This window comes from Chroicocephalus ridibundus, chromosome 4 (genome assembly GCF_963924245.1).
Source record: "Chroicocephalus ridibundus chromosome 4, bChrRid1.1, whole genome shotgun sequence".
Taxonomy (NCBI): Eukaryota; Metazoa; Chordata; class Aves; order Charadriiformes; family Laridae; genus Chroicocephalus; species Chroicocephalus ridibundus.
In genome coordinates, this window is record NC_086287.1 from 6,151,562 (window position 1) to 6,163,600 (window position 12,039).

The window sequence follows — 12,039 nt, forward strand, 5'->3', positions numbered from 1 at the left end:
CAAAGTCATGATCTTCAGCATAAAGAGCAAAACGCCACTGTGCCTGAAGCTTTTGTGGTGATGAGGATTCATCAGGTGTGTTAAGATTGTGTGTCACAGCTGCCAAGATGATGAAAAACCTTCCCATTTTAAGAGGCTCTGTATTCTATGTTTATTTGGATATGCCTTCACAAAGACTGAAGGAGGAAAAACTTAATCCAACATCTGGGTTATTTTTCTGTAACTAGAAGACAGCAAAAAACTTTCTTTTACCTTTTATGTTTGTTATCTATTATTTCTAATTGCTGCTGGAAGAAAATGAAAAGATTAACATAAGGACATCGTCCCCACCAACAAACAGTAATTCTAATTGGCTTTTGAGAATCAGAACACTTTTAAAGCAGCCTCTTTTGCTAACCCATACACTGTTCTAAAATAATGATTTCCGGTTCAGCTAACCCATTTCTTGGGCCAACTGCATGGGATAAAGTCTTTTTTCCCCCCACTTCAGATATCTTCTAAAAAGAGTACTAATTTATTGCCTTGTGCTCATCATACTCAAACAGTGAGAGAGAGATAATACTCATGGTCATTTCTTCCAATTTATAATGCAAAAGTCAAAATATGCATTCTATAAATCATGGTCCTGATTTGCCATTGTCTATAATTTGTTAAGTCTTCTCAATCACTGCAAACTAGCAATAACCATGGTAATGGTTATTTCTGGTATTATACCTTTGCAAAGCAAACATAAAAAGGACTGAACAAAGCCCATGGCAAAAGGCAATTGGATTCCATGGGCTCAAAGAGTTTAGGAGATCATCATATCAGTTAAATTGTGATAGAACGAAACCACATGCAAGTGTTTAGAGACCGCGCTCTATTCCAATGCACACATACACTGAGAAGAGGTCCAGTTCACTGAAGCATTGCAAATAAAAATGCAATCACTTTCTTGTGCTTAAAGTGCTCTATGAGGAACTGAAAGGTTAATGAGCAAGGTGGCTTTAATTGCTTTTTTCTAAATACCTGGCCTATAAACTAAACACAACTGCCTTTAAAAACTCCATATTCAAAAATTTCTATAGTAAACGTTCTTCTGTTGGAATTTTCTATTCGTGGAACTGGACTATAAATAGGGATATAATATCTTTAATAGGTTGCAGACACCATACTCTTTTCAAATATCCTGACTGTGCTAGAGGCTATAATGACAACAGCGAAATAGCTTAGATACCACTGGGAGCAATTTGTCAGTGCAGTGCACAGGGTTCAGTGTTTTCCTGTTGTAATTAGTGGCTAGTGCATGCTCACCATTACCTGAAGTTACTGTAGTAATTCCAGATTCAACCATATGTCCACTGACTAGTGGAGTGTGCATGTGTCTAGGTTTGGATAATGTACCTTCTGTAAATTGTTCCTGTTAGTCCTTTGCAATTTATTTCATGTTTCCAACAACAGTCTTGAACTGACAGTGTCAGCGACACGTGTTTTTGACATTACTGAGAACAGAGACAAGAATGATTTATGCCATTTTTCCCCTTCTCAGATTGAACAGGTATTAAAATTGTCATACGTAGAAAGTCATGGGACAAAGACAGTTTTAGAAAACTTGACTTAGATGGAAGGTGTGAAGATGAGAGTTTTACGTTACCAGAGTTAACACCTTAGGAGTCATTCCTCAGTTACTTAAAAGAAACAATTATTTTTTCACATTGTAAATTCCTTACATAGGAACTCCTGCCCTACACTTTTGTATGGTCTTTCAAAAATAAGTGCAGCATTTCTTCCTGCTTTAGTGGCGATATTGCCCATTACATTTCACACCAAAATACGTGCTCTGTCTTGCTCAACTACTGTCAGTGACAAAAATCCATTCGAAAGAAAGCAATATTAAGCCTGATCCAGATAAAACTTATTTCTCACTTTTACTGGATGGGCTCCAATAGACTCAAACAATGACTGCTTCAAAAATGTTATAACTGCAGCTTTTGTTATGAACCACATGCTCTACGCTACACTCACCACTTACAGAAGATCAGGCTCCCATGGTGTGACAAACAGCAAGATGCAGAATTTTGCAGGGGCATGCACTGGCACAGCGCCCACCCACTATTTGGGTGAGATCTTCTGTGCAGATAAACCACATTTTTTATCAAATCAGAAAGAGCAAGAGTGGGACAAGAGTGGGAGGAGGCAAGATGACAGCAGCTCGCACTCTATGGTACTGTCACTGCACTCAAATCACACTCAATCAAAACTCACACGGTGACTTCATGCTTCACAAGCCAGTACCATAGAATCACAGAATCATCTAGGTTGGAAGGGACCTTTCAGATCATCAAGTCCAACCGTTAACCTAGCACTGCCAAATCCATCGCTAAACCATGTCCCTAAGATGACACACCTACCCGTCTTTTAAATAACTCCAGGGACGATGACTCCACCACTTCCCTGGGCAGCCCGGTCCAATGCTTGACAAGCCTTTCAGTGATGAGATTTTTCCTAATATTCATTCTAAACCTCCCCTGATGCAACTTGAGGCCATTTCCTCTCGTCCTATCACTTGTTACTTGGGAGAAGAGACCGACCCCCACCTCGCTACACCCTCCCCTCCTGGCCCATGCTGTGCTACTGCACACTCCAATGTTTATGTTGACTCTAAAACAAAGAGCAATACATTGGCTCTAGTAATAGTGGCAGAAGTCTTCTGACAATGTAAACGATTTCTCCAGCTACAGCGGTCCCCCCTTGGGCTTTGAACTATAACCATGCATTTATGGTGAATATGATTTGCAAGATGAATGGTGACACATCCCCAGTTTAAATCTGCCCGTGGTGCCAGCAGTCTCACAGGCCTGCTACCTGTAACAGAGACGGGGTCTTTGTTCCACACAGCAAGAACTTGTACATAAAAAACCCCAGAAAACTAAACCTCCAAAAAACCCACCAAAACCCACCACGATGTTATCAGTACTAACAGCAGGATCATACTCATGCTTGTCTTGCAAGTCTGCACTGTGTCATGGTCTTGTGTTGCACCCACAGCGTTAGATGGAGCACCCAGGAACACGCGGCCTTGAAAACAGCTACGCTTCTTTGCAAACCCTACATCAGGAAGATCCAGAGTACCCAGATTCATATCGATAACCAATGTAACAAGTTGTTGCTTCTTTGCTTATTTTTCTTTTTTTTTAATCCTCACTTTTTTCCCCTAACAGGCCACAGGATTTCACTTGCTTGGTCCTACTTTTAGCCAAGAAACTTTTGCTTGAAATAAAAAAAAAAAAATCATATTTGTAGGAAGACAATGAGTCTCTGCAAAAGACTGCAAGCAAACAACGAAAACCATAAAAAGTGTTGATAAATTATCCATTAATTTGATAATCTTACCACTACAGAAAACTGAATCTGCCTTTTAACAGTTTCAAGCTTTCACTTCCTGCTGCTGTGTGCTTTTTAGGTTAAATGATGGTTTGGAATACCATCTGAAGATCTGAGGGGCTTTTGTCACCTTGTTGACTTTTGGCTCATGCAGTAACTAACTTGTTATAAAAGTAATTTAAAAACAATCGCAAGTATTCACTTGACTACTCCAGCAGTAATAAGAAATTCTAGTTTCACATTTTAGAAATTATTTATTTACTACACTATGGTCATCCCGGCGTTCCCTTAACATATATTATCTTTCAACCTGAACAAGTTTTGTGCACATTTACGAGGAATAAAAGGGAAGGTGCTTGTTATATTTGTGAGAAAGAAAACCTGTAAACAATAAAGCAAAATACTTAGGCAAATGGGAGGTGAATTCAGTGCTCAAACTAACTTGAAGCAAATAAACAAGTGAGGGATTATATTATTTCATTAGTAGAATCCAGCAAAAAAAGCATCTTCTTACGCAAGAGTGAGTCAAAAAAAGAAGTAGACATAAATGATGACATTTTCTTCCTTGTCACTTCCAATGCCTAAAAATCCCTGTGTAGCTGTCAAGACCTTTAGTTTCAGATAGAAATTGTTCCTCTAACTCGACAAACATTTGCAGTTCGGCAGAATGCTAAGCACGTCCCCATGAGCACCATCAGCCCTTTTAGGAAACAAACACAACTGTTTCAGGAGGACACAAACACTGGTGCTATTTCTGTAGGTAGGAAGAGAACTCCATGTGTCTTCTCAAACATTTGGGCCAGACCAAGCAGCTGACTGTCACTCTTAACATATTGTTAAATGTAGCTTTCCTTACACCTTATATTTTTACTATGTAAAATAAATTTAAGCTTGAAAAGAGATACCATTTACAAGTCAAATTGTAAAACACCTGAACTCAGCAACTTTCACCTCAACATTAGAAATGATGAGGCTGTGAGAGACAACAGTACATTATTTTTTGCCAATAGCATAATGATTTGAAAGCCTTTTCCCCAGAGCATGGCATCTTTTCCTAGCTGAAAGGGCAAGCTTAGGCTACTGCAACATTAAGCAGCTGATGAATGACCTTTTTGTCACACTTGTTTTAGGGATTGATCACGTCCAATTAATTCCTAGAAGAAATCAATTGTTCTTACCTAGCTCATTTACATTAATAAGAAAATATTAATGACTTCACTGCCTGTAAGTATTGGAAACAGAGGTTGCATTTACATTTTGGCCTGCCGGTATTTCAAGAGGATTCATTACCTCCTCTTATAAGAGCAAAACAAATAAACCCACACAATTTTTCCCAGTTATTCAGCATTAAAATCAAGTATTTCTCTACACATTTAACTTGACAGTTGGATCACATAACAATTAGTCTCGTATTGCTGGCTTATTTTTATGGGTGTAATTTTTATCATACACAACAGAAAGCACATAACCATTTTCTTCCATTGCTAACTTTATGTTGAGAGAAGCACTATGTACAGAAACTCAAGACCACAATTACGATTTCCTGTTCAGATAGTCATAAAGTCTAACACACCATAAGAGGAACAGAGATACAAACATGCAGGTAAAAGCAGTTCATATAATTTCATTCCTGGAAGCGATCCTTAGGAAAACATTCAAACGTAATCTTTGTGGTGGGATTTAAAACTCATGACGACTGCCAAAAACTTAAGTAACGCTTTATCAGATGCTGGGATTAGCCTCTTTGTGAGCTACACACTATGAATAGCCCATGTCTGAGCATTCATCCTGGACTTTCTTCCCAGAGGGAGAAATATAATAGGAAGGTACATTTCAAGGCAAAAGTCAGAATTTGATTGCTATATTCTCTGTTCAGTGCATACTGCTATCATTTCTGGTAAAATGTCCTAGTTAAGGGTTACAGTAAATTGATCACATAATACTACAGGAATTTATCTTGTAATAGAAAAGGAATTTAAGAGCTGAATACCTAATATTATTAATAAAACAGGTCTGTGAATAGAGACAGTTAGGGGATACAGTTTATATTATTACCTGATCCTACATTAAATTAAATAGCTGGTAAAGTCAGAACTGCAAGGAGAAAATAGACTCTCTATGGGATTTTTCAATTGGAAACTTCTGAGTGGGTAGCACAACAGTGGGTATTTACTCCCTGCATCTCTTCTGTGTCTAGAAACAGCCCCCGAGCTTTGCTTCTCCCTTTGGATCAGAAGTCCAAACCCATCTGTGCAGAGAGACTCTGCTGCCACCCTCTGTGGTATCTGAGATGATTCAAAATACTAACTGTAAGTAAAATGCCAACCACTCTAATTAAAGATTTAGGGACAAAGATCCTAGTTGTGAAAGAACAGACACAAGGAAAAACTATTAGGATATAATTAAATATGGAAAGCAATATCAGTAACTCTAAGGTATTGGCACACAAGGAATGAAAGTGCTGTTGGAACACGAATTACTTCAATATTAAAAGAAGCAGTAGTGGTTACATTAACCAGCTTACCATCTTTTGAGGCTGCATTTGAAAAATGATAACAGAATGCATCTTGATTATGTATTTACCTCTGGTCTAGTTCATTGCTACAAACATCTTTTTTTCTGAGATGTTTAAAAGAAATATATAGGTAAGGGAGAACAAACACATAACTGTTTCCAGGTTGTCTATCATCTCCTAATCTGAAATTCAGTACAGGTATTTTTCATGTACATGAAATGTAATGAGTACAGTACTCATTAACAGAGAATGAAGTATTTGGTCAAAATAACATTTAATCCCTCATGCGACAGATACAATACTGAGAGCAAGCAGCTTGTGAGAAGGATTTATACTAATTATTAATTGATAAAAGCTATTTTTCCTGACCATACTTGTAATTATTCAAGTCTATTTTATACCAGGGCAGATAGCATATTGTTCTTTTGCTTTCACCTCTGTGAGAACAACCCCGATTTAAATAGGCAGTTTCCTACCCCGCACACAGAGCTACATTTCTCATTCACTACCTTAATATTCTTGCCTGTTAAACCATTGATCCAAGTGGTCACTAGGGAAGGCAGAGACTGAGAGCTTTAGCAGAGCAGCCAACATCGAATCAAAAATCTTTTGATTTATTTATTTTTTTAATCACAACATTCACAGACCCAAAGCTGTCTCCAGAAGTAGCAAAGCCACTCAGTTTTGGTGAAGTGGAAATCTACCCTTTCTCCAGGGCCTTCAGAAAGGAGCAGTTTTCTGCATTTTCTCCTCACCATCTCCACTTGCATTTTATTTTTCTGTAACTTTGCCCATCAAATTAAACAAGCTTCTCAAGCGGGTAGTTCCTGTGCTAGTGGTGCCTCTGCTGTATTGTGCATGGCAATGGTGTGGGACCTTCACTTGCACTCTGCAACTGGTCATTCATCCAAACTCTTCATGACCAACAGAATTTAGCTTTAAGTCTTCCATCTTTCAGAAACAGCAGAACTAAAATTAGCCATACAACTTCAAGTTAGCTTTCCAGTTAAACCATACCTGAAAATACTACTGCCATATGATCAAAATACTAGTCTGTCTCCATGACCTAAAAAAATATTCTTACACACAAGAAGAAAAAAAAAAAAGTCACTTGTCATTGTCACTGAAGAACAAGAACACTAGACTTTTATTCACCTAGCTGGGGCGTGGGGGAAAGAACCTTTGCGTGCAAGACAAGAATTCATTGTAATGCATTATTGGACTTGACATTTCCACTGGACATTCTGAATCTAACAAGTGTTCTTTCAGTCACAATTGGGCTCATATATTCATCTGAATGGTACCAAGCTGCTTATATTTTTTTTCCTAAAATTACTAGAAAAACATATAATTTGTTTTCTTCTAAATTTTGCTTCGTAGGGTTATTACAAGGTAACAAACACTTCAGAAGAGGAAAAAAGCAACTTAGTATCAAGACACCTCTTAGTATGTCACTTGTGGAGTGTTACAGTACTGTTTGACAAAAGGTAAAGTGTTTTCCCTTTACTACTTAAAAAAAAAAAAAAATCAGTGGTAGCAAAATGTATCCATCTTAGCTATTTATTGGCCAAGTAAAATCCTCCCGATTCACTATCTAAAATAAGATGCCTCAATATTTACCAATCTTCTGAAACAAAAATCTAACAGTTTCTTCAGTCATCATTTTAATAGAGAAAATAGCAGAGATCTGTTTCGCTTTATTAGTAAAAAGGGGAAGAAGGTGGTGGGGGAAGAGGCAGTAGTCTGTCATTTCTAATACCTTCTTTCCCATGACAGTTGAGATTGTTTAGGTCAAGAGTTTGCAAAATTTGGGGCTGCAAACCTCAGCATGCAAATACGAGCTGCAAATATGTAGAGGGAGGAGGTTGCAGACATCACACTTTTTCCTTTCCTGTTTACACTTTAATTAAAAACAAAGTCCCAAAATATTTTAATTAAGTGTCATTTGCACAGCTACCTGTCACACTTGACGAGCGTGCCAAATAGGGGATGTGAACTGGTGCATTTATTTCAATAAATGCCATATGGATTTTGGAATTCAGTAATCATTGATCTGGTACCTCTTTATAATATATTTGGGATAGATTAGAACATTTTGGCGAAATTGCTATAACCAGGTGCTTCTGCCTCACTGAGTCTAAACTACATTTTACTATTTGGTTTTCCTATAAGGAGGACAGAATTGGAAATCAAGTACATATGGTCTACACTGGCCCATTTCTTGCCTTCCCCTCCCTAATTATTTCTTTACTTTCTTAATAAAGTCACACTGAAGGGCCTATTACTTCTTAGCTAGTGCAGTAGAAGATTCTGTAGTTGCACTTAGCTAGTAAAAGGTGTAATGCTAAATTACTTGGAAAAAAAAATCTGTCTTTATGAACTCAATTTTATAAGTGAAAACTTCAGTTTATCAAAAAGTAAGACTTGAAATAGTGCAAATACAAACTCTCTACAAACATCAGATTTATCCTAGAAGCAGTTAAAAGCTGCTAAGAGACTTAACTCCCGGTCAACATGCCAAGTACATTAGGAAACATATCTACCTTGACAAGCAAAACCAACAGTTAACTCTCACTGAAATTTGTTAGAGACGCGGGTACATGGGAACCGTCAGTTTTTAAACAGTTGAGGTCAATTATCCCTCACTAAGAGAGGGTATGCCAGCAGCTTTGACCCAACTTTTCCCATTAAATTTCCCATTAGAAGGAGCACTGATATGGGTTGGGTTTTTTTTGTCACTGTAACATTACTGCAACATTTGATATTTACCCTTAACATATAGCTGGGCAGAAAGGAATGGCTTTGCCTCCTATCTTTGGGTATATCATTCATCACGAACCTCCAATAGCAGAAAGTATTCTAACAGACAAAAACCCATATGCCTGTTAAAAGCGTTAAGAGCAAGCTCAAGTGAAGTTTCCATACCAAATGCCAAAACTACAGAACGCAGGGAGCTGTGGCTAGACAACATAAGTTCAAACTTCATACTTTATACTCCTAAGCAGTTTTAAACACTTATAGACAGTGCTCATATTCCTCTCGATGCCACAGAAATATTGACTCAGTCCTGAGGCTCGCTGACATGGTGTGCTCTTTTAAGACTGATCACCATCACAAGTTCCAGAAGGGGGGACAACCCTGTTTAAGAAAGAGCAAGATGACTGCCTCAGCTGCAGCTTTTAGAATACGTTCATCTGCAGATCTCCATAACTTCATTGCCTCCCTCACATGACGTAGCAAAGAATCCAAAGAAAACAGTCATATTTTTGTTAGGAGATTAGCAGAATGTCCCTCTAAGAATTTAAAGTGTGCTACCCTTGAGTATCTGTTTTGTTTTAGAAGAGATGGAAGAATGTCTTTAATTATTTCCATCCATGTTAGAAAAGGCATTATTTCTCTTCCCAGATAAGCAATATTCATCCCTTTGTACTAATTGTTTCCATTTTAAAATCACAAGATTCCTCCCTCTCTAGTGTCACGGTACAGAAATATCTGCCCTAATTATATACACTATTTTATGTTGTAATACAGACTACTACCTCAATTAGCTTCAAATCCAGTTTTCACCTTTTAATGTCTTGTTTGCTTTTTTAAGCTCATAAGCAGAAGCAAAGCACCTTCTAACCCTTCCTAAAGGGACTTCAGCAACAGAAGAGAGAAGAGCTGTCTCAACTCACCTCGAACCTTTAAGAACATGGGCTACAGGAACTCTTTGACAGGTAGTCCCCACAAAAGGTTAATGAAGACCTCTTTTTGCAGTATTTGCATACATTTCCCCCATCTTCCTCAACTATTCTATCTCTTATCACACTGCTCGCTTTGGAATACTAGCTTACAGAGGTAAATACATAGGAACACGTTACCTCTGCATTACAGCATTCATTTTAGATGACAGTGATAAGGTAAGACAGAAACTACCCTGATCAAGTTTTATTCACAGAAACTGATTAAACATAAAAGAATGAAGTAAAAAAACCCCAAACCGTCATCTAATAAAAAGTTTGTCATTCATTCACTTTTCTGTTCCACAAAACAGAAATAAAAATCATGCAACAGACTATGGAAAAAGGAAGAAAACCACACAGAACACCCTACATTTTAATGCAGTTCTCTTGGGAAATACTTGCATATTATCATATAATATAGCAACTAATAAAGCCTTCTAATTTTAGAACTTTTCAAAAAGCTTTCCAGTTGGCTTTCTCTCACTTTCACTTAGACCCAAGGGCTGCGTCATATGCATGAGCTACAGAAGCATGAAAGCGGCCACCGGAGCAGACAACCCAATGAAGACAGACACTACTAAATCAACCCTGAATTTGGGATTTTCACGTTGGAAATTCCACCTTCCCTTTGAGCTTTTGGTCAGCCTCCAACAGTTAGAGACAAAACTACCATGACCATATCTGAACTGTATTATTTTCTAAACAGAAAACTGTTCTATATTTGAAACAGAAAGAATTTACTTCATTTTATTAGGTGAACAGCAAGTACTGAAAAGGAAGACATTTCCTGCAGTGACCAGAATTAGTAGCACAATTACAAGAAAGCACCAGGCCCCCCCGAAAGACTTCACACGCAGTCAGAAACAGTGTGATCAGCAGTCACAACAATGCTTGGTTTTCAACTCAAAGCGAGATATGGTTTGCTTGCCTTTCATATCAAATAGTTAAGCAGATTTGCTGGATTTCAGAAGTTTTCATATTGCTTTTGTGTTCATGCATTAGCGCTCTGCTGCTTTCCTCAGATATTCCTCTACTTCCATCAGTAAGTCAGTCCACACACTTAGGCCACGGACTTTAAAGTCTCCATCCTGTGCCTTCAGGAGTTTCAGAGCAGCTTGGGTCTGTCCCCTGAGCAACGCAGATCCCTGACAGAGGCAGGTGAAGCGCTCCCTCAGCTCCTCCCAGGACAATTCAGCCTTGTCAAGACAACTTTTAACCCACTGTCCCTTCAAGGGGTCATAGAGCAAGTGGCTTCCCCAGACGGTTAAGAGGTCCAAATAAGGCCTGCTGAACTGGGAATGGCGACCAGCTAGGGAGGCAAGAAGGGAGCCTGGGAGGAAAAGACAAAAGGCCGAAAATCGCCCTAGGTTCCCCAGCAGCCAGGTAAGCAGGGGCCCGGCAGCATATTCGTCTCCTGTTGCACTCGCCTGGCTTCCGCTCAGGCTGTTCCCATCCTGACCCCTGTCTTCGGCCTGCTCAGCGCCACTCCCCTGCCTCACCAGCAGCAGCACCGCCGCCACCACCTCGAAGGCCCGAGGCTGGGGGAGCTGCTCCAGGACACCCGACAGCCAGGTCAGCCGCCCCGCAGCCTCTCCAACCGGCTCAGCCTCCTCCCCCTCCTCCCGCAGCCGGCTCAGCAGCAGCTGCGCCTCCGCTTGCACCTGCGGCTCCAGCCCCTCCGGGGGCCGCGGCGGGCCGCAGGGCAGCGCCAGCAGGCGGGAGGCGGCCTTCCGGCGGGCGAGGAGTGCTAAGCTGTGGGGCTCGGGGCCGGCCTCCTCCCCAGAAGGCTGTAGCAGGCTGCGGAGCAGGCGGCGGCAGGCGGCGTGCGGCAGAGCACGGTTCTCCAGCAGTGCTAGGCCCAGCAGCTGCGGGCAGCGGCCCAGGTGGGGGAAGCCCAGCAGTGGGCTCGGCTGACCCCGCCGCAGCCGCCGTCCTAGGGCCTCCCGGAGCCGAGGCCGAGTACGAAAGCGGTCGTGGAGGTGCTGGAAATACCGAGCCCACTCTAGAGCCCTGTCCAGGGTCAGGGAGTCCCAGTCCCGCACCAGCGCGGAGCGGGAGACGGCCAGGAGCGCGGGCAGCTGCCCCACCTGCTCCAGCACGGCCTCCATGGCGGCCGGGCCTGGCCTTGGCGCCACCGGTTTGAGCAGAAGTCCCACCTCCCGCCGGGAACTACAGCCAATCAGAACCGGGGAGGGGGTGATTTGTAATCCTATTGGACGAATTTGACGTCAATCCGAATCGGATTGATTTTCCCTTAAAGGAGACTTGAACCGGCTTCCTCCGCCGGTCGTGTATGCCTGATGCCTCAGGGAAGGGCGGGAAATTGAGCCGAATTCAAGCGTTAAAAACCGAGCAGGATTACGAAGTTTTAAAAAAACCAAACAAACAGCTAAGAAGCTTAGAGTAAACCTTAGAATAATATTCCTAAATGCCCCT

At 40.8% G+C, this 12,039-nt stretch overlaps 1 protein-coding gene across 1 annotated transcript; it reads right to left on the minus strand.

The window, feature by feature from the left end:
• Positions 1-10,050: 10,050 nt before the first annotated feature.
• Positions 10,051-11,740, minus strand: FANCF (FA complementation group F). Its single transcript, XM_063333204.1, has one exon. It carries the CDS (start codon positions 11,709-11,711, stop codon positions 10,602-10,604), a length of 1,110 nt encoding a protein of 369 aa, XP_063189274.1. The 5' UTR covers positions 11,712-11,740; the 3' UTR covers positions 10,051-10,601.
• Positions 11,741-12,039: the final 299 nt, after the last annotated feature.

Excerpts from the sequence above, each read along its gene's own strand:
- FANCF (XM_063333204.1), bottom strand. The coding sequence starts at position 11,711 with ATGGAGGCCGTGCTGGAGCAGGTGGGGCAGCTGCCCGCGCTCCTGGCC.